We start from the raw sequence: 27,976 nt of genomic DNA, 5'->3' as shown, positions 1-27,976 counted from the left end.
TCCCACATGGGGTGTGCACTGGTGTCGCCCCATGGCAGCGGGCCCTAATCCTGTGTTTCCCACAGGGTGCTGCCTATCCTGTCCCTGCGGCGGTGTTGCAGCTTTGCCATGCCCCCATCCCGCAGTGCAGGTGCACACAGAGCCGGGGTGTCCGTCCGGTTTATTGGGGGGGCACCTACCGCGGAAGGCAACATGCAGGGCGGTGTGAAACGGCGGGGTGGGCGCACACAGCGCTCGGCTACGGGACAACGTCACGAACACGGCACACGCTATGGGGCGAGCAGCTGGGGAGGTCGATGGGTGGTGGTGGGTGGGCAGGAGCCCCCCAATCCGGACCCTGCCTGTGCCCCCTCCCCACCGCGGCATCCCCTTCTCTGTGCGTGGGGTGGCACCGCGGGCTGGGGAGATGCTGGGGGGCTGCACCCCCTGCCCTGTGCCACCGGTTGTGCTGGGGAGCAGCCAGGGGGACAGGGGGGCACCGGTGAGTGGTGCGGAGAGGGGACCCCGCCACCGCCCCAGGCACACACACACAGACACCCCCAGCCACAGGGTCACCACAGCCGGGACACAGACGGGGGGGACACGGCAACCCTGCCCCGTGCTGCGGCTCAGCGCACGCGGTGTGCACATGCACATGCATGCACACGTGTGCCACGGCGGGCGGGAAGCACGGTTGGGGCAGACGTACATACAGACACACACGTGTAGGGGCACAGGGGAGCAGTGTGTTGAGGACCCCCCCGGACACGAGCACGCACACACACACGCACATGCACACACATGGGAGTGCAGGCAGGCAGGCAGACCCGCAGCACAGGTAAACACGCATGACACACGCACACACACGCGGGCGCACCCCCGTGCAACCTCCCCCCAACCGCCGCGCTGCCTCTGGCCGTGGGGGTCTGGATGGGGAAGGGGCTGCGGCACTACCGGGGGGAGGAGGAGGAGGAGGAGGAGGAGGATGGGGAGGCGGAGAGCAGCACGCATCCGACAGTCCGGCCAGCCGAGCCGCGGGGCAAGGGGGGGCCTGGCTCCCGGGTTAGGCCAGCTAACGGGGGGTGCCGAGGGGCTCCCGCGGCGGGAGGGAGGGAGAAGGGAAGGATTGTCCGTGGGGGACGGCGGCCTGGGTCCCGCCGGCCCGGCCAGCGTCCTGGGGACGGGGGTCCCGCGTCCCGTCGCGCCGGGGGTCCCGGCCCCGTCCCTGCGCATTAACTGCCGGGGTCGGAGCAGTGTCTGTGCAGCGGCTGCGTGTCCGGCGCGGCGGGCAGCTGCCCGGGCAGCGAGAGGCGGCGCGGCGGCGCGGGCGGCGGCTCCACCAGCAGCACCACGTCCGGTGGCGGCGGCGGCGGCGGCTCGTGGAGGGGGTCCGGCGGCAGCTCCAGCGGCACCGGGAAGCTGGGAACCTGCGGGAGAGAGGACAACCGGTGGCACCGGGGCAGGCGGGATGGGACAGGGGCTCGGTGTGGCACCCCCCTGCTGCGGGCAGCACCGGTGGGCAGTGGGGATGGGGTGAGGGGGCCGCCCCAAACCTGGGGTGGCCCCATTCTGCAGAGGGGCTGGAGAATGGGTGAGGGGCTATCCAAAGACTGGAGGGTGGCGGGGTGGGGGTGGGGGGGTGGCTCAGATGTGACCCTAACCCACAGCGTGGATGGAAGATGAAGTGATGGGCATGGGAGGGGTTTACTGCAGATTTGGGGGCCTCAGAGGTGACCCCCACCCACAGTAGCGCTGGAGGATGGGCTGCCCCAAACTTGGGAGGCTCAGAGGTGGCCCCAGCCCACTTTGGGACTGAGAGATTAGGAGAGGGGCTACCCCAAGACTGGGGCGCTCAGGCATGACCTCAACACTCAATGGGGATGGAGGATGAAGTGATGTGGCACAGGAGGGGTTTGCCCCAGGTCTGGGGTCCTCAGGGGTTACCCCAACCTGCAGTGAGGCTGGAGAATGGAGTAATGGGCTTCCCTAAGCTGGAGGGGTACTGTGGGGCTAGAGGATGTGGCACAGGGGGGGGCTGCCTCAAGCTTGGAGGACTCAGGGGTGACCCCCAACCCACAGTGGGGCTGAAGGATGGGGTGATGTGTCAGATTTGAGGTGCTGCTCCACACTTGGGGATGCAGAGACCGTGTTGTGCTGACCTGAGCGAGCGGCTGGATGGGGGTGATGGGGAGGACAGGCTGCAGCGGGCATGGGGGGCCAGGGGCCTGGTGTGGGGACGAGACCGTGCTGTATGCGGGCGGCACCAGTGCGGCCTGACGCTGCAGCAGCTGCATGATGGAGCTGATGTCTGCTGCCATGCGGGTCTCTAACCTGTTGCGATACATGTGTGTGCAATGGAAGGCAATGCTATAGGGCATCGTGACCCCATAGGAGCCCCCCAATCGCCCCAACGGGTGATTGGAGGACTCCTATGGGGTTGTGCTGCCCCTCAACCCCCTCCTAAGGTACCTATTGAGCTGCTTCTGGAGCAGGTCGAGGCGCATCTCCACCTCGGAGCGCTGCCGGCGGCTCATGGCTGGCAGTGGGATGCTGAGCGCGGCATGAGCTGGGATGGTGCAGCGCGGCAGCTCCTGGTACTGCCGGCCCCGGCTCTCCCCCCAGAAGCTGAAGATGTTGGAGACCCCCGAGAAGGCTCCTGTAAGGGCAGGGAATGGGAGACATCAGGGACCTTAGGGTGTCCCTGAAGGCAGGGGGCAGGGATGCATCCCAGCAGATATGGAGCAAGAAGCAGGGATGCTTTCCAGTGGGCGCAGAGCAGGGATGAATACCAGAAGACATGGTGAGGGGAGCACGGATGCATCCCAGCAGGCACAGAACAGGAATGGAGCAGGCAGCAGGAATGCATCACCTTAGGCACGGAACAGGGAGCGAGGATGCATCTGAGAATGCATGGAGCAGGGAGCAGGGATGCATCTGAGAAGGCATGGAGCAAGGAGCAGGGATAATGCCAGCAGGCACAGGGCAGGAAAGCAGGGATTCATCCAGTTTGTACAGAGCAGGGATGTATCCCAGCTCCTTGATCCCTGCCTGCTGGGATGCACCCCAATGGGCACAGAGCAGGGAGGCATCCCAGAAGACATGGTGAGGGGTACAGGGATGCATCCCAAAAGGCACAGGGCAGGAAGCAAGGATGCATCCCAGTGTTCACATCCCAACAGGCATGGAACATGTATAGATCCTAGCAGGTACTGAGAAGGGAAGCCACCAAGAAGTGGGCACAAAGCAGGGATGGAGCAGGGAGTAGGAATGCATCCAGGAAGGAATGGAGCAGGGGTGCATCCCAGGAGACACAGAACAGGGAGGCATCCCAGAAGGAATGGAAGAGGGAGCAGGGATGCATCCCAATGGGCACGGAGCAAGCAGCAGTGATGCACCCAGTGAGAGCAGAGCAAGGAGACATCCCAGAAGGCATGGAGCATGGATGCACTGCAGTGGGCATGCAGCTCCCCAAAGGGGCACAAAGCCAGGGGAAGGTGCAGGGCAGGGGATGGGGATCCAGGCGCAGGCAGAGCTGCAGCAATGGGGGTGTCCAGGACCTGCTGGGGATCCGCAGAACCCAGCGCGGGGAATGACGAGATGAGGGCCCCCTCCACAACCCCTGAGCCCGTCCCCACCTGAGAGCGGGTTACACATGTCGCTGCCCTCGCGCTCCTCGGCCTCGCTGGGCACCGTGTCCTGCCCACCCGCCCGGGCGCTGCGGAACGGGGACAGGGCAGCGGCCCCCGGCCCAGGCTCGGGGGGCTCCTCCTCATCGCTGGACGGGGAGCTTGGGGGGGACCCGCAGTGCCATGGCTCCCATTCTGCCGGCCCGCGCGGGGCCCCGGGTGCCTGGCAGCTCCGTCCCGGCCGCAGTGCCTGCGGCCCGCCCCGTGCCTCCCCGGCGCTGGTGGCGTCTGTGGGGGGACAGGACAGGGGTCACCGCGGCCCTAACGGCGCCGGACCGCCCCTGGCCCCCGCCCTGAACCCACCTTTGTCCGTGCGCCGGCGGAAGGAGAGCTTGCGCTTGCGCAGGCGGTTGAAGCCGCCATCCATCTCCTCGCTGCCTGGGGAGCCGGGGATCATGTTGGTCTGCGGGGAGAATGGGGGGGGTTGGGGGCAGCCAGACCCCCCCTCCTGGGCATGATGGGGCCAGCAGGAAGCTGCGTGGTGCTGCTGCTAGGGGGTGATGCTTGGGGGCACGCCAGGGTGACTGTCTCCAAGCCCTGAGCATCCCTTGCTGGGGTTGCAAGACCCCCTAGGTTGCTCAGCACCCCCTTGCTTCCCCAGGACCTCTGCAGTTTGCCCAGCACCCCCCGACTTTGCCCAGCACCCCGTAGTTTCTCCAGGACCCCCTCACTTTGCCCAGGACCCTCCCTAGTTCGCCCAGCACTCCTCACTTTGTCCAGGACTGGAACTCCCCTAGTTTGCCCAGCACCCGCCAGCTTCTCCGGGACCCCCCAGTTTTCCCAGGACTCTCTCAATTTGCCCAGCACCCCCCCAAGTGTGACAAGGACCCCCCGGTTCCCCAGCACCCCCAGTTTGCTCAGGACCCCCCAAGGCACAGCAGGATGTGCCCCCTGTGCATCCCGTGCTCCCCCTGGCCTCCGCATCCCCTCACATCGCGCAGGTTGAAGGTGATCTCGAGGCTGGACCAGAAGTGGTCGGAGAACTCGGGGTACATGTCCAGCACCTCCAGCAGGTCCTCGCGGTGGATCTTGTGCAGGTCACAGTAGGTCAGTGCCCGCACGTCCGCATTGGACTTCCCGGGCCGTGCGTACAGGTTCAGCGGCTCCCCAAAGATGTCGTTCTTCCCTGGAATACACGCACCAGAGGAGGGGGGGTCAGGCCATGGCGGGCACGGTGGGGGCTGTAGGACCCCATTGCTGGGGGCTCACCCAGGATGGCCACCACCACGTCCCCACGCAGGATCTCGATGGAGCCGCGAGAGATGAAGTAGAGCGCAGTGAGGACGTCTCCAGCATGAACCAGTGTGTCCCCCGGAGGGGCATGCGTGGTCTTGAACTTCATGGCCAGGGCACGCAGGCAGCCCTTGGTGGCACCCTTGAAGGGCTTGCAGTTCTGCAGCAGGCTGCGGTTGAGGTGCAGGCAGATGTCAGCCTGCAGGCACTCGGGGAAGCCCTTCAGCACCTATGGGACACCAGGTGTCACAGGGAGGGCAGTGGGGTGCCGTGGTGGGGGCGGTGGGAGCAGGGCAGGGCGCTCACCGCGTTCATGTCGATGCCGTTGGTGTAGGACCAGGCGTGCTGGAAGTACTCCTCGAGGCGCTGGCGCAGCGGGTTGGGGATCTGGTGGAAGCGGATGAACTCGCGGACACGCAGCATCTGTGTGTGGTAGCGCGCGGTGCCCGAGTACAGGCGCTGGATGATGGCCGACACGTTCCCAAAGATGCTGGCGTACATCAGCGCTGCGGCAGGTAAGCGGCGTGAGGGCACCGGGCACCCACACCGGAACCCACCGCAAGCAGCAGGACGCCCACGGGACACAGCCCCTGCCCCGGCAGCGCTGCACACGTGTGTGAGTGCATGCACACACACACACACACAGACACACACCCCCCAGCCCCACACACACATGCTCTGGCTCCCTGGCACACTCAGACATGTGCACTCACACACACAGGTGTGCGCACGCATGTGCATGCTCACACACACACACTCACATGTATGCTCGCACACACATGCCCGCACATGTATGCATACACTCACACACTGACATGCACACATGCAGTCTCACACACACATGTATGTGCTCATGGAATTAACTGGGTTGGAAAAGATCTTTAAGATCATCAAGTCCAAATGTCACCCCAGGGCTGCCAAGTCCACCACTAAGCCATGTCACAGGGCCTCGTGTTCCAGGGATGGTGATTCCACACCATGGGAAGCCTGTTCCAATACCTGACTACGCTTTCAGGGAAGACTTTTCCCCAATATCCAGTTGAAAATACACACACTCCTGCACTCACACATACATCCTTGTCCACATGCACCCATGCTCATATACACATGCATGTGCTCGTGCACACGCACCTCCACGTACACTGACATACACACACACATTCACACATATACCGACACACACATGCACGCTAATACATACACATGCACATCCACACTCACACACAGTCTCACTCATAGACGTGTGTGCTCACTCAAGTCCCCCACTGACATATACAAATGCCTATTCACATGCACACCCCTAGACATGCACACTCATGCTCAAATGCACACTTATGCACTCATACACACAAGCTCCCACTCACACCCATAGATGCTCTCAAACTTGCACGTGTGCTCACATGCATTCTTTGCTGACATATACACACACGTGTGCTCACACACACATGCATGCACCCCCCATGCATGCTCCCACATGCATGCATTCTTGCATGCACCCCTTGCTCACCTATACATGTGTATGCTCACATGCACATACACACACACGTCCATGCACACACATGTGTTCACACACACATGCACATGTGCTTGCCCACATCCCCCTGACACATACACATGCATGCTCACACATGCACATGCCCTGCGCATGCTCATGCACTCATGGACACACACACACACACATGCATGTGTGCTCACGTGCATCCCCTGACATATACACACACATGCTCACACAGGCACATGCACCCCCCAAATGCATGCTCACACTCACACACGCTCACACACTCACACACGCTCACACACTCACACACACTCACACACGCTCACACTCACACACGCTCACACTCACACACGCTCACACAAACACGCTCACATGCACACACACACGCTCAGGCACGCTCACACACACACACTAACATGCTCACACTCACACACGCTCACACACACACACACACGCTCACACTCACACAAACGCTCACACACACACACTCACACAAACACACACACATGCTCACACGCTCACACTCACAAATACACGCACACGCTTACACTCACACTCACAAACTCACACACACTAACACGCTCACACTCACACAAACACACGCTCACACTCACACACACGCTCACACACACACACGCTCACACACACACACACTCACACTCACACACACACGCTCACACACACACAAACACACTCACAAACGCTCACACTCACACGCTCACACACACACACGCTCACACACACTCACACAAACACAAATGCTCACACTCACATGCTCACACACACACGCTCACACACACACTAACGCTCACACTCGCACACACACACGCATGCTCATGCTCACACAAACGCTCACACTCACACACTCACACACACACGCTCACACACACACCCACACTCACACATGCTCACACACACGCTCACACACACTCACACACGCTCACACACACTCACACACAAACACACACACGCTCACACACACACACACGCTCACAGTCACACACACACTCACACTCACACATGCTCACACACTCACACAAACACACACATGCTCACACACACACTCACACAAACACACACACGCTCACACTCACATGCTCACACACACACGCTCACACACACACACTCACAAATGCTCACACTCACACTCATGCTCACACACACACGCTCACACTCACACACACGCTCACACTCACACACACACACACGCTCACATTCACACAAACACACACGCTCACAGTCACACACACACACTCACACATGCTCACACACACACACACACGCTACACACACACTCACACAAACACACACACACACACACACACACGCTCACACTCACACACACACACGCTCACACACGCACACACACGCTCACACTCACATGCACACTCGCACACACTCACACACATGCTCACACACACTAACACGCTCACACTCATACACGCTCACATGCACTCATGCTCATGCTCACACAAACGCTCACACTCACACACTCACACTTGCACACGCTCACATGCACTCATGCTCACTCTCACACACACGCTCACGCTCACACGTACTCATGCTCACTCTCACACAAACCCTCACACTCACACACATGCTCACACTCACACACACTCACACACACACGCTCACACTCACACACACGCTCACACTCACACACACTCTCACACACACACGCTCACACTCACACACATGCTCACACACACACTCTCACACACACACACGCTCACACTCACACGTACTCATGCTCACTCTCACACAAACCCTCACACACACACACTCTCTCACACACACGCTCACACTCACACAGACACTCACACACACACACACACTCTCACTCACACACATGCTTACACACACACACACACTCTCACTCACACACACACCCCTGTGCAGCCCCCCGCAGCCCATCCCCGCACCGCCTGGGGCACTCACAGCCGATGAGCATGACGCAGATGGAGAAGATCTTCTCGGAGTTGGTGTTGGGGGAGACGTTGCCGAAGCCGACGCTGGTGAGGCTGCTGAAGGTGAAGTACAGCGCGGTGACGTACTTGTCCTTGATGGTGGGGCCGTAGAGGGGGTTGCTGGCGTTGAGGGGCTTGCCGATCTGGTCGCCCAGCGAGTGCAGCCAGCCGATGCGCTGCCCCTCCACGTTGCCGATGGCGTACCAGATGCAGGCCAGCCAGTGGGCGATGAGCGCGAAGGTGCACATCAGGAGGAAGAGCACGGCTGCCCCATACTCCGAGTACCGGTCCAGCTTGCGGGCCACCCGCACCAGCCGCAGCAGCCGCGCTGTCTTCAGCAGCCCAATCAGGGTGGTGGTCTGCGGGGACGGGGCCACAGTGGGGGTCACTGAGGGATGCTGTGGTGGAGACCCCCAACCACTGCCCTGGCAACCACCGCCTGGCACCCGCTTCATCACCGCAGATGCCTGGCCCTGGTTTGGGAGCATGAATAGGACCCTGGGCACCGCCACACAGGAGGAGCTGGCACCCAGGGCACAGCAAACACCATCCTGGCATCCACTGCAGTACCACGGGCACTTGGGGGTGCATGTGGGATCCCTTAAGCATGACCCCACAGGAGGAGCTGGCACCCAGGGGACAGCAAGCACCACCCTGGCACCACATTGGCACCAAGGATGCCTGGCCCTGGCTTGGGGACATGTGTGGGACCTATGGGCATGTCCCTGCACAAGGACCTGACACCCAGGCAATACCACCCATTGCTACAACACCCACTGTTCTGGTACCCATCATGGCGCTACTGGCCCCTGGCCCTATTTTGGGGGTGCATATAGGACCCCCTGGGAAGACCTGGCACCCAGGGAGCAGAACACACCCACTCTGGCACCATGGGCACCCAGACCCAGCCTGGGGGCACACATGGGACCCCCAAGCACCACCCCACAGGAGGACCAGCACTGAAACAGCACCCAGCCCAGACAGGGCATGGCAGTAACCCAGCGCAGCGACAGGTACCTCTTCAGAGCCGGAGCCGAAGATGAGCAGGTCAAAGGGGATGGCAGCCACCATGTCGATGAGGAACCAACCCTTGAAGTAGTGTATGGCGATCTTGGCGGGGTGGCTGACCACCTCCTCGTTGGAGTTGACATAGGTGGTGCGGAAGTTGATGAGGATGTCGATGATGAACATGATGTCCACGATGAGGTCGACCACATTGAGGGGGCTGCAGGAGTAGCCGCAGTGGTGGCGCTGGACCTCCTCTTGGTCGTTGAGCAGGAAGGCGGCTGAGTAGGGTGTGAAGATGGCTGTGTAGATGACCAGCAGCAGGATCAGCCAGTCCCACACTGCCTTGAAGGGGCTGTAGTGCAGGATGGTCCATTTGTGGATACGTGGAGCCTGCAGCTTGTACTCCGGGAGCACATCAGCGCCCAGCGACAGCACCTGGGGGTGGGCAAGGGCTCATCTCATCAAATCCCAGAATGGTTTGGGTTGGAAGGGACCTTAAAGCTCACCCAGTTCCAACCCCCTGCCATGGGCAGGGACACCTTCCATTAGACCAGGTTGCTCCAAGCCCCATCCAGCCTGGCCTTGAACACTGCCAGGGATGGGGCAGCCACAGCTTCTCTGGGCAACCTGTGCCAGGGCCTCACCACCCTCACAGGGAAGAACTTCTTCCTCACATCTCATCTCAATCTCCCCTCTGTCAGTTTAAAGCCATTCCCCCTTGTCATGTGGCTGAGACCCCCAAACCTCTGTCTCCAAACAGAGTCTGCACCCATCAGCTGTGGGCAGAGCACCCTTGGGCTGGGGCTGCACTGGTGCATACTGTTGGCACATGGATGCTCAGGGGAGACCTCAGTGCTCCCTATGCTATGTGACAGGTGGGAGTCTGTTTCTTCCCCTAAATAACAAGCAATAGGACAAGAGGAAACAGCCTCAAGCTGCACCAGGGGAGGTTTAGGTAGGATACTGGGAAAAAATTCTTCACTGAAGGGGTTGTCAAGCACTGGCACAGGCTGCCCAGGGAGTGGTGGAGTCACCACCCCTCGAGGGATTTAAAAGATGTGCAGATGTGGCACTGAGGGACATGGTTTAGCGGTGGCCTCGGCACTGCTGGGTTAATGGTCAGACTCGATTAGCTTAAAGGTCTTTTCCAACTGAAAGGATCCTGTGTTTCTTTGTGGCTGGTGCTGTGGGTGCAGGGGGGGACACCTGGCACACACAGCCAAGACAAAGGCACCTCACCAGCAGAGCTGCCCCACATCCCCCTCTGGCCCCATAGCAAACGCTCACAACCCCTGCACACACTCAATGCTGCCGGGGCTCCCTGGTCATGCCAAGCCCTGCTCCAGTGGGATCCCGGTGCAGCTGCTGCTGGAGCAGATCTGGCAGCCCCAGTGGCACACAGTGACGCAGCTGAGGGCTGGCACGGGCACTGCGGCCTCTCACTGTGCCAGCCCCTCCGGTGCCGCCTGCACTGCCTCGGGGATCCCCCTGCCCACAGCAATGCCCCCCCGCCACATACACATCTCTCCTGCACATGCACACATATGTGCACATATATGTGCACGCACACACAACTGGGGGGGTCTGGGGGGTACTGCCATGCCCCAGCAGCTGTGGCCATCCATCCAGCACAGGGATTAGATGTACCAGCCACGGGATGGGGGGACATCAGCCAGAAATAGGGACTGGGTGAGCAATGCTGTGGGGCAAGGGGCCCCATGGCGGGCAGTCCCCTGGATGAGAGCATCCTGGGCACAGCACTGGCCCCATAGTGCCTGTTCAGAGCAGCTGTGGGGCTCAGACATTCGGGGGCTGATGGCCACCAGCTGCCTGCAGCAGCTATGCATGGATCCCAGGGCACCCGAGGGCAGGGATGGGAGCTGGGGTGATGCCAGCGCAGCCATGCCCCCACATTACTGCAGGACAGCAGCACAGCCCAGTGAGCATGACCTGGGGGTCCCTGGGGGGGAGACCCGACCCTCCCCATGCTGCAGTCACCACTCTAAGGCACAGGTGAGGTGACCAGGGGGACCCACAGCCCCCGCCCACCACCACACAAGAGCCGGAGGACACTGAGCCTGAGCCCACCCGCGGCCATCACATGAGCCACCCGGGGTGAGCGCAGTGCCCAGACCCTCCTGTTACCCGCATGGCAGCACCCAGCACCCTGCCAGGAGCAGCCCCGCGGCACAGCCCCACCGGACTCCCTCCCCGGGTTGGTGGTACCGGTACCTTCTCCTCCCGGCTCTGCCCCGCAGTGCGGTCACCGTTGCCGTCGAGGCTCAGGCAGGTGCCGCAGAGGGAGATGCCGGACATGGGTCCTGCTCCGGCGCGGGGGGCCACGGCGGGGGGCCCCGGCAACTCCTGGAGCAGCTTCAGGAGCGACGCCAGCATCCTCACGGCCGCCCGTGGGGCCGGGCCCGGCCCATGGTGTGCCGGCGGCTCTCACCCCCCACCGCCCGCCCGCCGGCTGCCCCGCGGGCACCGGGCACACGATCCCCCGCCACTGCTTCCAGCACCCATCCAGCCGCCGCTCCGGCCCGGCCGGGCACCGGGCACCCCTCGGCGGGTCGGCGCCAGCGGCGGGAGCCACGCTCCACCGGCAGCCAGGGGAGAGTTATTAGGGCGGAAATGTTTCCCAGCCTGCTCCGCTCTGGCAGGCAGAGCCAGGGCACCCCCTTCCACGCCGCACGTTAACCCCACTGATACACGGGACCACAGCACGGTGTGTGGCACTGGCACAGCCGCCGGTGACCACGGCGGCAGCTGCCACTTCCTGACACCACTGCCACCCCTTCGGCTGTCTGGGCACTCGTGCGTGGTGCTGGGGGGACACAGGCCAGCCCCATGGTGGTGAGCAGGACACCATGGTGTGCACCCGTGTCGTGAACATGCGAGCGCACCGTTAAGCATGCCGTGAACACACTATGAGCACACACCTGCACGGTGCTCATGCTGTTCCCACCCTGCTGACTCATCCAAAACAGCCCCCCACTGCTGTCACCACCCCATATCGGGACACAAGAAAGTGGGGGACATCCCAGGGGGACACCCCTTGTCCCTCAGCGTCCCCGTGCCCACGGCAGAGCCCAAAGAAGTGACGCAGCACTGCGGGAACAGCCGTGCCTGTGCAGTGGCGGTGCCGGGGACACGTGGTGACAATGACGGTTCCTGTCATCAGCCCTGAGTCACCCGCTGCCACCCACAGGAGGGGTTTCCCGCTGGCACTGAGTCCCCATGCACTGCTTGATGGGATGGGATGGGATGGGACCATGTGTGTTGCATGTGCGGTGGGGGGTCCCAGTGGAGCCGGCATGGAATGGGGAGTGTTCACACACCCCTTCCTGGGGGCAGGCACCCGAGCATCCCCTGTGTGTCCCAAATGTGCCACCCGTGGGCAAGGGTGACGGCTGCTGCACGGGCACATGGGGTCACACCTCTGTGGGGTCATAGGGGTTCACGATCCGACAGGGGCATGTGCGATCATGGGAACTGTGTGGACGCAGGGGGCCAGGGTATTGGGCTGGGGACAGAGGATGATGATGCTGCAAGACACATGAGTTGGGGTACCACGGGGACACCACAGGGCAGTGGTACCCCAGGCCAGAGCTCCCGCCCCGGGCTCCAGCACCCCATACAGCAGGTGAGAGCCCTGTTGGGGTCCTGGTGGTGTCCCCTCAGCCCCATCCCGGCTGCCCCTTTAAGTTCTGCTAGCCTGGCTCCATTTTTAGCCGGGGCGGGGGGGGCCAGGAGGGTGACGGGGGTTGGGGGGGGGGGTGCGGCTTCAACAACCAGCCGGCTCCTGCCTCTAAAATTAACGCAGCTGCTGCCCCAAACTGGGACAAATCCCTGCCTGCAGCGCGGGCAGGACGGGCAGGATGGGCAGCGTGGGCAGGTGCCCCGGGACCCCCCCTGCATCTGGATACCCCCCCACAATGCAGCCCCGTCCCAGCCTTGAGGCCCTCGGACCCCCCCCCCCCCCCCCCCCCCCCCATCCAGGGCTGTGTGACCATGGGGAGCAGCTCCAGGATGCACCCTCCCGCTACCACCCCCACCCCCAGGCGCCGGGAACAGCTCAGGACCCCCAGCATGGTGGGGAGGGGTCTGAGGGGCCATGCTGAGCTCTGGCACCCCGTGCTGCCCCACATGTCACACAGCCCTGTGGGCCCTGGGACACCCCCTGTGATACACTAAGGGGGCAGCACCTGGGACACCCTCAGTGCTCCACCACCGCAGGGGACAGCACCCCCCACCGCGCCCCCAGCCCTGGGGGCCAGCCTCAAGCCTTCCCTGAGCCACGGGGACAGCCCCAGTCCTCCCCAGCCACGGGAATAGCCCCCACCCCCCCTCATCTCCCCCAGCCATAGGGACAGCCCTGCTAGGAGCCCCAGCTGTGGGGAGAGCCCATAGCCCACTGACCCCCCAGCTACAGGGACAAGCCCAGCCCCCCTAGCCGTGGAGAGAGCCCTCAGCCTCCCCTGTCCCTCTCAGCCATAGCGGAGCCCCCAGTCTCCCACAGCCGTGGGGACATCCTCCACTCATCTACCATGTAGGGCACAGCGAGGGTCTGGGGCATCTCCACCTATGTGCCCAGCCACGCATCCTGGTGCCCACCACACACATGCAGCCTAACCCTCCAGCCCAGACCCCAGCCCGGCAGAGCATGGTGCCACACTGGGTGATGCCAAGAGGCAGCTGGACTGCTGTCAGTGCCACAACACCTATCAGTCACCGTGACACAGATACTGCCGGTGCTGACACACAGTGACACGTACACCGCCCCAGCACAGGCACATGGAACCTCGTGCTCACGGTGACACGTACACCAACACCTGCTGGCACCCAACACCCATCCCGCACACCCGGAGACACCCGGCACAGCACCTGCCGCGACCCAGACACACGCGCCCACAGGGCACAGCCCCCTCGCTGTTGCAAATACCCCCGACCCCAGCACCCCCCAGACACCAGGAACGGAAACCCCACACTGTACTGCTAACACCCCCCACCATGGCAGCTAGGCCTGTGCTGACACCAGTGTTGTGGTGAGACCGCACATCCATGGTGAAACCACCCAGCACCAAGTGCAGACCCCACAGAAACCCACAGATCCCACCACCTGCACTGACAGACACCCCAGACCAGACACCTTGCACCCATACACCTGCACTGGCAGATACCCAACAGCCACAGCCACCAGCACCAGTGCCAGCACCCACCCAGCGCTTGCCCGTGTATCCCACAACAGCGTAAACAGAAGCACCCAACACCAGCACCAACAGACACCCAATAGCCACCCTGGCACTGTCATCAGCAGGTTTCCAGCACCCTCTGGACACCCAACATCATGATACAGATACCTACTGCACGCTGACCCCAGCATCCACGGTACCAAACACAGCAGCAACCACACCAGCGCTGATGGGGAACTCTGCACCTTTGGGGACACCCAAAGCAGGACAGCCACACCGACATGCGCAGGCCCAAGGGTGCTCCAAAAACAGCGGCAGCACCATGAGTGTTGGCGTCCCACACCAAGCTGTGACACCCTCATCGGTTCCAGTGTCGGCATCACCCAACGCATTCTCCACCGTGGCAAGCACTGACCACCGGCAAGGCACCGTGCATGGCAGCAATTGGGACACCGCGATGCCCAACTGTCCCCACTGTGGCAGCAGTGGCCGGTACTCACAGCATTGAGCTGCGGCAGCGGTGCAGCTCCCTCGGCACCACCCGACATGGACACCGGGGACAGGCGACCACCCCGGGCCGGAGGCAATGCAGGCACCCCGCTGCTGACAGCACGGCGGCAGCACCCACACCCCGCGGTGCCGGGTGCAGGGTGGGGTGACGAGCCCTGTGACAGGGTGACGTCCCCGCGGGGCGGTGCGCTCGCCCCAACACCCGACCCCCACCTGCTGACGCAGTCACTGGTGCTGACCCACACCATCCCATGCCGCGGCCACACCGCCGTGCCGCAAGCCGCCGTCGATGGGACACCCATGGGGACCACCTGGGGACATGGCAGCCGCCAGTGCTGCAGCACCTCGACAAGCAGCCCCCTCATCACGGTCATGGCACAGCACCCAGCCGGGTGGGCAGCAGGGTGCCCATGGGTGGGCGATGCCCCACGCTGCCCCTACACATGGAGTTTGGCTGGAACACAGCCGATACGCCAGCTCCCAGCCTCACCAGACCCCGGGATGCTGAGCCCACTCCCATCCCACTCTGTGCCCCGTGTCCCTCCCGGCTCCAGCCCACCGTGAGAACAGGGAAACCCCGGGACCCGGCGCCTGCTCGCTCCCGGAGCCCGCTCCCCACGGGGGGGACCCCCGGCCCGTTCCTCCCCGCTCCCCCGGTCATCCCCCGGTCCTCCCCCGGTACCTCCTGTGCCACCAGGCTGGAGATGCGGACAGCCCGGCGGACGCGGCCGCCCTTGCGCTCCCCGTCGGGGCGGTCGCCGCTATCGCGCCGCGCCGGGGCCATGGTCGCGATCGCGGGGGAAGCCCCGCGCTGCCCCCGCTGCCGCCACCCCCCAGCCTGGCACGGCCCGTCCCGGCGCGGCCCCGAGCTGGCAGCAGATGGAGCGGGGCCGGCGCCCCCCTCAACCCCGAGCCCCCCCCCGCCGCTGCCGCCGCCCGCCTCCGCCGCCCCCCCGGCCCCCCCGCGGCTCCAGCCTCCGCCACTCCCCGCGGGGCCGTCACCGCGCGGGGAGGGAGCGGGAACACCCCCCGCGGGGAAACTGAGGCACAGGGGGGACGGGGGAGACACTCCCGCTGCTCCCTGGGGACCCCGACAGTGTCCCCGCTGCCCCCCCCCCAGTCCCGAGGCTGTCAGCCCCTTCCTGCAGAGCCCCAGGAGTCCCCATGGCCCCCCAATAGACTCGCGGGTACCCCCAGAGGTGAGGTGTGGTTGCACAGCTCCATCTCTGCAGGACAGGGATGGGGACAAGGTGTCCACAGGCTGACTCCCAGCCCCACAGCTCCCCGTGTCCTTGGCCACTGCCCAGCCCTGGCAGCGGGACACACTGCGCCTGGCACCACTGTGTCCCCGCAGAGGAGGCACCCTGGGGTGCTGCAGCCTCACCCAGCGGGGATGGGGAAGAGGAGGACCTGCTCCATCAAGGAGGGGCTTCCCTGCACCCCCACCCTCACATCCACCCACAACTAACGGCGTACAAACCCATGGCTCCCAGTGACACCCTGTCTCTGCCGGTTGCACTGTGGTCACCCCCAGCCTGAGTGGGGCTGGGGACCCCCCAAGACATGCCCAGCTCAGACTCCCACCATGGCAGGCAGCTGCACATCCTCCACCACCGCCACACCACACCAGACACCAGCTCCCAAAAGGGTCAGGCACAGTGCTGGCATCACCCAGCTCCAGCACCATCCTGCCCCACTGCAGGTAGGGGTCCCGCTGGAGCGGGCTGCAGGTCCCTGGGGCTACCACAGGACACTGCAGCATCACCATCCCTGCACGGCCGTGGGGCCTTGTGCCAACCCAGACACAATACCGAGCACCAGCCACCAGCCCAGCCATGCCAGGCCCCAACCCCGTGCCTGTCCCCACCACACTGGCACAGCATGGCCGGCTGGGGCCAGGCAGTGGGCCGAGAGCATGGTAACCTTGATGGGAGCTGTGGGCAGGAATGGGTGCTCCCACCCCAGGGAGCATGGTGTGGCTGCGGAAGAGCCGAGACCCCATCCCAGTGCCATGGGGCATAGCCAGCCTGCTGAGGGCAGCCATGGCCCCCCATCCACCAGGTACTGCGCAGTGACAGCGGTTACAGGCAGGAGGGGATGACCAGGGCCGGTGCAGGCAGCTGCCTGCCCAGCGGCTGCCAGCACAGCATCAGAATTAATTACACAGCAGAGGCAACTGGGATGCTGCTCATTAGCATGCTGGAGAGGAGCAGGGAAGGCCAGCGGCATCTTGCAAGGGGTGGGAAGGTAACTTGAAGGGACCCAGTCTTGTGCTCACCAGGTTGGGGTCCCACACCCCACAGAGGGGCCCACCAGCCCCATACAGGGGTCTACTCTGGTGCGGGGAATGGGGCTGGGTGCACCCCAGCAGCAGGGCTGCGAGGTCCCCGTGGGAGCTGGGGTCCCACATGGGTCCCCCTCACGTGTGCGAGCAGATGCAGGCAGAGGGGGCAGGGGCTGCTCAGAGGCTGGAGCACAGACAGATGCACCACGGCACCTCCAGCCCCTGCCAGCTGCTGGGGACCCCAGGGAGAAGTGATGGCAGAAGTGGGGCTGCCCCAGGGGAGATGCGGATGAGGCAGAGAGGGTTCCCCGCTCCCCATCCCCTCTGCCTCATCCCTGAGGCAGCCCTGTGCCAGGGCTGGCTGGCTGGCTGGACAGGGGTCCTGGGAGCCCTCAGTTCATTAGCAGGAGCCAGAATCAGGGTGTAATTAAGCAGCAGCCGCCGCCTGCTCCCAGTAGCCAGATGGCAGTTACACAATGTGCCAAGGATTAGACACCACCGCATCCCCCCGGCACCCCCGGCAGCCTGCCATGACACCGTGGCCTGCTCCTGCCCTGGGATGGAGCCAGGGCTGAGGGATGTCCCAGCCGGGGGGGGCTGCCCCTTCCTTCCTGCTGGGAACACAGTGGGGACCCCAGCACGGCGCAGGGCATGTCCCAGCCATGTGCCACCCCACCATGGCACCCATTCCCTCACCCTGCCACAGCACCACCCCAAAGGGAGTAAGTGGGACCCTCTGGTCCTCAGGGTATGGGGGACAAAGGCCCCAGTACAGCCAGCGGCAGCCCCAGCATGCCCTGCGTGAGCAGCTCTCCTGGGCAGGGGCACCATGGGGACTCAGCCATGGCCCCAGATTCCTCTGGCAGCCCCCAGCACCATCCGGCACCACCCTGGGAGCTCCAGCATTGCCCTGCATGCTTCAGCATCACCCTGCGAGCTCCAAGCATCACTCTATGAGCTCCAAGAATCATCCTGTGAGCTCCAAGCATCACCCTGCGAGATCCAGGCATCACTCTATGAGCTCCAAGCATCATCTTGTGAGCTCCAAGCATCATCCTGTGAGCTCCAAACATCGCTCTGTGAACTCCAAGCGTCCTCCTGCAAGTTCCAGCATTGCCTTGCGAGCTCCAAGCATCATCTTGTGAGCTCCAGCACTGCTTTTTGAGCTCCAAACATCATCCTGTGAGCTCCAAGCACCATCCTGTGAGCTCTGGCATCATCCTCCAAGTTTCAGCACCTCCCTGTGCTCCCTGCACACTCCAGCATCGCCTTGTGAGCTCCTGGCACCATCCTGTGACCTCCAGCATCCTGCATGTTCCAGCATCCTGAGAGCTCCAGCACTCCCCTGCACACTCCATCATTATACTGTGAGCTCCATCACCTCCCCGCAAGCTACAGCATCATCCTGCATGCTCTAGCATCCATCATCCTGTGCATCATCCTATGAATCTTTGGCATCACCCTGCATGCTCCAGCACCTCCCCATGAGCTCAGGCAGCCAGCACCTGTGCAGAGCATCCTCTGGGCTCCAGCCATACCCCAAGCACTGCTTGACCACCTCTGCCGGCCACCAGGCACCCGCGGGCTCACCTGGGTGACCTTCTCGGTGACGTTGTGGGTACGGTCCTTCAGCTTGGTGGGGGCAATGATCTCCTTCTCGCCGGGCGGCGCTGCCAGGAACGCATCAGCCTTGAAGTCCACGAAGTTGAGGGTGATCTGGGGGATCTTGCTGATGGCCCGGTAGCGCATCAGGTCCGAGTCCGAGGTGGAGTTCAGCAGGGCGCTCCGGACCGTGGTCATGGCCCCTGGGCAGGGGGACCATCACCATGAGGGAGCCACGGCCCTGCTGCTATCCAGGGCTGGGGTCCCAAGGCAGGCAAGGGGAGCCCTGGGGTTAGAGGGGGTTCCCCTGGCAGGTAAGGGGAGTTCTGGGGCTGGGGAGTCCCATGGTAGGCAGGGTGAGCGGGGAGCCCTCGGCCGGGGGGACCCCCATCTGGGCGTTGCAACACCCAACATCATGCTATCATTTATGTTAATATAATTATGTTCCCCTCCCCTAATGGGGGGCTGTGAATGGGCTGGAGGATGAGAGGGCAGCCCCCAACCCCACCAGGCAGGGGTATGCACCGGGGTGACTGTGGTTCCCCACCAGGCATGGGGGGCTTGGTGCTTTGTGGGGCTCAGGGCTGCCCCAGCTCACTCACACCAGGTGATGGGGAGGCCCCATCAGGCACCGGAGCCGCCGGCGCCAAGCATTACAGCGATGAGGAGCCTGACAGTGACGAGTGCCGCAGCGGCCGTGTGTCGGCACTGCCGGCGGCTCCCTCAGTGCCGGTGACGGCCTTGGCCCTAATGAGCTGCCAGCCCCATCGCCTTCACCCTGCGGCCGCACGCTGCACCAGTGCACACCCAATGCCCACGGTGTGCCACCGTCGGCGCCGTACCGGTGCTGGAGCCGCGGTGCATGCTGGCGCCGGTGCTGGCGTGGCGGTTGTGGCAGCGCTTGTCACCGTCGCCCTTCATGGCCTCGATGTCGTCCACGGAGGAGGCCCTGCGCACGCTGTGGAGGCTCTCCCGGGAGCGGCTGCGCTGCGCCAGGCTGCAGTTGGAGAAGGCGGCGTGCAGGGCCAGGCGGTCGGTGCGCGGCGAGGAGTGGGTGACAGGGGGCTCAGCCGTGGGGCCGTCCCCCATCAGTGCCGCCTGGTCCTCGGGCTGGCTCCCCACCGCGCAGCTGGGCTCCAGCGAGGGCGGGGCATCCTCGGGGCTGGACTCACTGCTCTGCTTGGAGAAGTCCACCACCACGGCATCGGGCGGCTCCTGCGGCAGGGACTGCTTGCTGCCCGCCAGCGCCAGCAGCGCCGGCAGCTTCAGACGGAAGGACTTGCTGCGCCCTGGGCGGAGGAAGGAGAAGGGTTGGGATACAAACCAACCCATGGGCACCCGTTGCCCTCACCATGTGCCACGTAGCACAGCGCTTTTGGCACCCAGGATGCACGGTCTGCAGGAGCAGGGTCAGTGCAAACCTACTGCTGGCACAACCCTCCACACCAGCCATGCCATCTGCCCCGGCACCAGTCCTACCTGCAGGGAACCAGTTGGCAGGGGTGACCCAATGGTTGGTGTCCTTGTCAGGCGAGCCCAGGCGCTCCTTCTCCATCACAACCTCGAAGTTCAGGATGAACATGATAACAGCCCCATCCTCATTCTTAACTGGCACCACATCCACCAGGCACAGGAAGCAGCTGCCTGTGGGGAGGAAGGAGGCTCAGCACTGCAGTGGCACAGCTTTCCGTCCTTGCTGTGCACCCCTTCTTACCCCGCCCCCCCAACCCCACTGGGCACCCTCTCCTGCACCCTGCCTTGGAAATGGGAGGGGGTCAAGAACTTGCTGATTCAGCGGGTGCCAGCCCCGCTGCAACTGCATCATGGGGGAAACCGAGGCACAAGAGGGTTCTGAGTGCCGGAACCCAACCTGCTTCCCCAGCACCCCCCAAACATCCCAGAGGTCTGGGGGGAGCAGCGCTGGGGGCAGTCAGGTTGCCAGGCCAGGCTTAAACCGCTCAGGAATTGTTAACAGCTGCAGTGTTAATCCTGCATCTGGAGCTCAGCCGGGATGGGGGGGCCTGGGGCAGCCGGGATTAACCTCTCCTGCATAGGGATGGGGCAACATCCTACATCCCCCCCCAGCCCCCCTCACTGTGGGGTCCTCATCTGCACTGGGGGTTACACGGGGGCGTCACCGCAGCCCCGTAGCAGCAGCCCCAGCAGCCGCAGCAGGACATGGGACAAGCGCGACACCGGGGTGCTGGATCACCCCCCCCCCCGCTGGCAGCAGGCCCGGCATGTGCTGGGGAGCCCAGCACAGCAGCGTCGGCCGCCAGCTGGCACCGGCACCGTCCCCAGCCCCGCGTGGGGAATCCCGACCCGCACGTGGGGCTGCGGGCAGAGGGCCAGAGCCGCGGCAGGCGCGTGGGTCCCCGCCGCGGGGGGATCAGCGGCACCGACACATGGGCGCGGTGCCGCCGGCAGTGGCTTTGCTCCATCGTCGCCCACCCGGCGCCCGCGGGAAGCACTAATCCCGCTGATCCCCGCCACACGCGACAGCATCGGGCACCCTCCCAGCGCCGCTGATCCGTCCCATCGGCGGCCAGCCCATCCCAACGCTCGCTCCTCACCTTGCTGCTGGTGGGGCCCTGGGCTGCGGGTCAGCGTCCCATGGCCCCCTCCCCACGCGCCCCAGGGGCTGCAGGCATGGGGACCCCCACCCCAGGCGGGCCGGGGGAGAGCGGGGGGGCCCGAGCCCGGCCGTGGTCTCGGGTGGTGGAGGGGACCCCCCGGCCGCCCCCCCCCCGAGCTCCGGGTCTGCGGCCCTTGGCACGGCCGCCGCCGCGCCGGCTTTATGCCTAAATATGGCTGCGGGCAGCAGCCGCCGGCGCCGTGGGACGGACACGCCACGCCACGCCACGCCAAGCGGCCCGGGGTCTCGGTCCGGTCCCCGCGGGCACCGGCCAGCGCCAGTGTCCCCCCGCCACCGGGCTGCCCGTGGGGAAACGGGGTGCAGGGATCTGGAGGTGGCGGGCTGGGGGGGGGGGGGGGGGGGAATGCATGGGAGTGGGGGTGCGCTGGTGGGGTGAAGGGCTGGGGGCTCCGAAACACTGGACCCACCTTCACCCGCAGTGCGGTATGGGCGGGGGATGCGCTGAGCCCCGTGCTCCCTCCAGTATCCCCCAGCATCCCCCAGCACCCCACAGACCCCTCTTCCAGAACACATCACCCCACTCCGTCCCATTCCTTGGCAATGCCACTCCCCTGTTGCTACCCTCCAGCACCCTGCCCAGCCTGACACAGCCTCCCCGTCCCCCCCCACCATAAGTAATGGGGGTCTCGCGCCCCCCACTTCTCCCGTTTAGACTTGGGGAACCCGACCACGAGTGATAGGGACACTGAATGTTTCTCCCCTGGAGAGGAAGAAAGGGAGGAAGGGAGGGGGGGCTCTCCTGCTGAGGGTGCACCCTGCACCCCAAAAGCACGGACAGCCCGTTAGACCTGCGCCCCAAATCCATCCACGGTTTCTCTCCCTGCACCTGACAGATACATGTACCCCCCCCACCACCACTCCCTTCTGACCCCTGCACCCCCTCACCCCCAAAGCCCCTCTCCGTCCTGGGCTGCGCTGCTCCCCGCCACCGCCAGGGCGCAGCCCCGGGCGGGGGGGATCACAAGGGAGTGTGGGGGACCCCATCCACACACACACTGCCCCGGGCACCCCGACATCGTGCACAGCACGTCCTGCACCCCGACACCATGCACCCCCCAGTGCACCCCCACATAAAGCACCGCAATCTGTGCCCATTGTGTGCACCCTGCACCCCCACACTCCGCACCCCGCTCTGTGCCATGCTGTGCACCCTGCATCTCCACCTCTGCACCCACACCGAGCACATCACCCTGCATCCTACACTGTGCACATCACCCTGCATCCCACCCCTGCACCCCACATTGCTCCCTGCACTGCCACACTCTGCAGCCTGCCCTGCACCGTGTGCTTCCACACCTGCACCCCACATTCCACCAGATCCCCCCAGCGCAGCACAGCTCCCACCATGCATCCTTCCCTCTATGCACCCCTGCCGGAGTGCACCCCAGCAGCACAGCCCCCACTGTGCTGTGCTGTGGGATCCCCGCACTCCACACCCCAGTGCTGCATTTCAAGGGCCAGCCAGGCTGGGGCACCCCAGATATGTCACTGCTCCCCACACTGTACACATAAACCTTGCCAAGATCCCCATCCTGTGCTGCTGCAGGCTCAGGATACCCCCAGGACCCCCTGGCACACCCCATGCTGGTGTTAGCACGCTGCTCGCTGCCCCACAGGACCAAGACCACCAGCGTCCAGCATGGCTCCAGTGCTGCAGTGAGGACATGAACTTGCCTGGGCACCCCGGCAGCACTGGCAGGAGCAAACGTATCTTACTGCTCCTCCCCAGCCCCTGGCCACCGGCGCCAGCGCAGTGGCCCCTGACAGGGTTCGGCCAGGGAAACCCATCCAGCACTACATGTGCCAGCTCGTGCCGGGCAGGAGAGCACCAGGAACCCAATTCGGCTCCTTCATGCTTTCTCCCAGCTCCAGTCTGTGCCAACTGATGTTCAGGCACACGTGGTGCCGCAGCCAGCCCCAGATGACCAAAGGTCACAGGCGGTGGGGAGTCTTTTGCACTCCGTCGCCCCCACCATGCCACAGACGCAAGACAGCACCGTGGCGGCTGCCCAAGGCCGTCCCTGCGGGACACGGCATCCCCGCAGCTGCCGCGACCTTCCGGCGTCCCCGGCAGCGCCAGGGCTGTATAAACAACGTCGTGCAAAACTAATGGCTGCAGCTGCGGCTGGCGACGCAGCGGGGCCCAGCCGCTCACCGCGGCACGGCAATGCCACACACTGCAGAACTGGGATGGGATGGGATGGGATGGGATGGGATGGATGGGCTCGGTGCTGGGGGGAGCTGCACTGCTGGGGCAGAGGAGTGGGGCTCATTGCCATGGCATAAGGGCCCTGGTGGGACGAGTGATGGCAGTTGTGATGGGGACATGCTGGGGGCCAACTGCAAGGCCAGAGCCTGCAGCAGTGCGGGCTCTGTCCCACTGTCGCTTGGGGATGTCCAGTTTCTTGGGGGTTCCCCATGCAGCAGGTCCCCAAGCACCCCATATCTGCTCCCACAGCACAGCCGGCAGCCCCTCTCCATGCTGGCCCCACGGCACACAGCCAGCACAGAGCTGTGCGCACCAAACACCACTGCAGCCAGGACCCCCCACAATAGCCCTCGGACATGGGACAGATATGTGGGGGCAGGAAAATGCCATATCCCAGGGACCAGGCACCACCATGGGTCCCGCTCCCCTGCCCCATGGATGAGCACAGTCACATCCAACCAAGACCCCCCCATCCCGGGAGGTCCCAGAAGCATCAGGGAGGGTGAAGCCCCAGCTCCCTGTGCACCGCATGCACCTGCTGCTGCTGCTGCCTATAAATATCCCATTGGAAACTCTGCGCTCCCCAGGGATGCAGCACGGGCAGCGCTGCCGCAGCACCAGCCTCCCCCTTCAGCACCCGCTGCTGCAGGTCCCAGGTGCCCAGCACACCTAGGTGTGGTAGGATGGAGCTGCACCCCGGGACCCTCAACTTGCATCGCCCTGAGGACCCCCCATCCTGCCTCCCCATGGGTCCCACAGCAGTACCCACGAGCCCAGGCTGGGGTGGGGGCTGGCTGGGGGCTGTGAGCCCCTGCACTGCTCTGGGGAGGTGCTGGGGGACCCTGCCTTGTAGTAGTGCCCTGGGAGCTGGACTCCCCCATGCTGAGTGATGAGCAGGGAGCTGGGGGATGCAGGAATGCAAGCCAGAGGAAGGACCCCAGCCTGGGGCAGGGGACCAGGGGACACAGAGCCCATTCCTACCCCTGCCCCCTATGGCGTACTGGAGATGCAAAGTCTCATCCTCCCCAGATTGGGAGGGGGGATAAGGGGCAGAGCACCCCAAAGGCTCACCCCACCTGCCTGATGCTGCCCAGAGCCATAAAGCACAAGCAGCAGGCAGGTAGGAGCTGGCCATGGATGCTGCCTGGGTGTGTGGTGGCCATGGGAATGCCAGCAAGGGCCCAGCAGGAGCATGAGCCCCGGCCCCGACTGCTGGCACATGTGCTCAGGGGGCAATCAGCCTGGCCCTAACAAGGACTCATCGAGCGCTGCCCAAGTGGGGCCAGGGCTGCCATGTGCTGCCTGCACCCTGCCAGCCCTTGGTGCCACACAAAGGACACCGGCAACACCAGATGCACTCACCTCACTGCCTGGTTGTGCCAGACATCACAGTGCACTGAGCCACAGCAACTGCAGCAGGATGGGGCCGGGGCAGGGACTGCCCCCAGCCCTGCTCACAGCCCTAAGCCCCCAGCCACAGACAGGCCCCCCAACAGCTCATGTCCCAGAGATCAGTGACTCTGGGGAGCTGAAGCCGCCGCGGCTCCACGTGGCGCAGTGCCGGCAGCTGGGAGCCAGCTTTGTTTACTCTGAGTGCCGGAACCGAGGCCGGGTGCCGAGAGCCAGAGACAGCTGCTGTGAGAGCCGGGACACCTGGTGCAGGCACCGGGGTGGCTGCCGCGCGGGACAGCCCCGGCATCGCCAACATGGGGCTGCTGGTGCCAGGCAAAGGGCTCCACAGGGCCTGGCACCTGCGTGCTGGCACAGACATCGAGTGCAGGGACCTTCATGATAGCACTGGTGCCCAGCCTGGCTGGTGACCTCCTTATGCATCCTCACTGGAATGGCAGTGCTGTAACACCTCGTGCAGGCTCGAGCCCCAACGGCTCACACTGAGGCTGCTCACAGGGTCCCGCCCATACATGGGGCAGCCATGGGGCAGCCAGACCCATAGGACAGCACAGGTCAAATGGTTGCCAGCTGCCCCCTCCCTGCCACCCAAATGATGCTGCTCCAAAATGTGTCTCCTCACTGCTTCCCATATCTTCATCTTGCTCTCGGGCATCACAGTGCCCCTGCACCCCACATCACCCCCCCCCTGCAGTGCCCCATGGCAGGGGGCATGCTGATCACAGCACGCTGCTCCCACCTCACAGCCCCAGCCCCACAGCAGCCCAACCAGCAGCCCTAGCACCACATCCCTCCTAGAAGCCTTCACAGGAAGCAGGGAGGGCTGCAGACCCCTGGTGCTGCAGGACAAACCCCCACCCTCGAGCCAGATATGCAGCCCCAGCGCTGCCCCTGGGCACAGAGACACCAGCCACTGGTGCTGCGCTCCCAGCCACAGCGGCAGCACACGCCACCCATGACGCTGATGGATGGGCACAGCGTGGCCACCCGCCTCAGCAGGTCCTTAACTCTAGGGTCTGTCTGCCCGTGACTGACAGCCGCCTGCATCCCCCCCACAAATAACCGTCCATCTCTGCCGGTGCCGCCGGCGGCAGCGCGGTCCCTACCGTCCTTGCGGTAGAAGCAGATCTCCACCTTGCGCTCCTCGGCACCCAGCAGCGCCTGGGCGATCTGGGCTGCGGCACCACGCTGGGTGCGGGGCCCATGGAGGAAGTCGCAGGTGCTGGGCTTCTGCATCACCTCCGCCCGCGAGTACCCGCACAGCTGGCAGAAGCCGTCGTTGCAGTAGATCACGGCGCAGTTCTCCACACGGGCGTTGGCAATGATGAACTTGCGGCCTGGGAGAGAGCGGAGGATGGTCAGATACGGCACCCCCAGCACAGCACCCCACAGAGGGGGCTTTGCTCCATCCATCCACAGCTCTGGGCTCCCTGTGACCCAACATGTTGCAAACCACCCCATTTGCTCCCCAGGAGAGCCCTCAAGCTGCGAGCACCACCACCATCACCATGGGGTCCCCAGCACTGTGGGGTGCTGGGGACCCCACCACCCCAACCATGGGTGCTTGTCTGGACCTCCCCAAGGCACAACACTGCTGTGGCACACCGGCACACAGTCTGTCCCCCAGCATGGTGACCCCATGGGGTGCCACTGTCACCGAGACACTCCCCTGTCCCCACCCAGGATGCTCCAGGGCTCCAAAGGCACCAGGGTCCCCCCATCCCGGGGAAATCAGTGTCTCCCTGCCAGGGCCCAATGTGCTGCACAGAGCAGAGGGTTGGCAAGGCTGGGGGTGAGCTGGGGATCCTCTGGCTGAGGCTCCATCACCATTGGGCTCAACCCCCCTGAGACCAGGCAGATCCCACAGCACCCTGGTACTGCTGCTGGAGGCTCACGGCTGGCAGTGACAGCACCCAGCCATGCTTATCACCTGCACCCCAAACCCACCCCAGGCCTCCCTGCGTCCCCATCACCCCCAGCCCCAGCTCCGACCCCCCCCCCCCAGCCCCACTCACTCTGCCCCTCGAACTTGCGGATGATGGTGTCCAGGAAGGTGTTCTGGGGGGCGACGTGCCCCCGCCGCACCGGCATGCTGCCCGGCCCATGGGGCAGCGCCGCCGCCCGCTCCGCGCAGCCGGGCCCCGCGGGGGGAGGAACGGAACGGGAGCGGGGAGGCGGCCCCGCGCCGCGGGGGGTCCCGCTGCCCTTGAGCCAAGGACGGCGCCGGCGGGGCGGCTCCGGCGCGGGGGGTGGTGCGGGACCCGGCTCGGCTCGGCTCGGCACCGGGCCCGGCTCAGCCCCGGCGCAGCCCCGGGGGCGGCGGGATGCGGGGCGGGCGCGCAGGGGTTAAAGCTGGGCCCTCCCCTCGCCCGGTGCCCGCCGGTCCCGGACCCTGCCCGCCCGGTGTGGTGCCGGTGCGGTTGCCGGTACCGGCGCTGGTGCGGGTACCGGTGCGGGTACCGGTGCGGGTATCGGTGCCGGTGCCCCCCCCCCCCGCTCTACCCGCTCGGTGCGCGCCGCATCGGCCTTATTTAGTCACGGAGCGGCTGGGGGGGGGGGGGGGGATGGAGCCCCCGCCCCGCCTGGCCCCGCTCGGCTCGGCTGGGCTGGGCTCAGCTCGGCGGAGCTCGGCTGGCCTCGGCCCGGTTAGGCTCGGCTCAGCCAGGCTCGGCCCCACTCGGCTCGGCTCGGCTCGGCTCGGCCCGGCGGGCGGCGGCGGCCGCTGCGTGTTGACAGCCGGGC

General features: G+C 64.7%; 1 protein-coding gene across 1 annotated transcript; it reads right to left on the bottom strand.

Moving 5' to 3' along the window:
- Positions 1-143: 143 nt before the first annotated feature.
- KCNH2 (potassium voltage-gated channel subfamily H member 2) lies at positions 144-27,976 on the bottom strand. The gene is made up of 15 exons (XM_062618183.1): positions 27,250-27,976; positions 26,341-26,571; positions 20,439-20,603; positions 19,802-20,248; positions 18,948-19,162; positions 9,381-9,806; positions 8,335-8,722; positions 5,205-5,404; positions 4,875-5,127; positions 4,598-4,791; positions 3,969-4,068; positions 3,615-3,893; positions 2,449-2,635; positions 2,139-2,310; positions 144-1,406 (listed from the first exon to the last, which is right to left on the bottom strand). The coding sequence occupies exons 1-15, from the start codon at positions 27,323-27,325 to the stop codon at positions 1,212-1,214; spliced, it is 3,528 nt and encodes a 1,175-aa protein (XP_062474167.1). The 5' UTR covers positions 27,326-27,976; the 3' UTR covers positions 144-1,211.

Source organism: Pezoporus occidentalis, unplaced genomic scaffold (assembly GCF_034315485.1).
Source record: "Pezoporus occidentalis ecotype Australia unplaced genomic scaffold, CSIRO_AGI_Poc_V1 ctg2, whole genome shotgun sequence".
Taxonomy (NCBI): Eukaryota; Metazoa; Chordata; class Aves; order Psittaciformes; family Psittacidae; genus Pezoporus; species Pezoporus occidentalis.
Note: the sequence above shows the minus strand (reverse complement) of the source record. Positions and strands in the feature narration are given on the sequence as shown.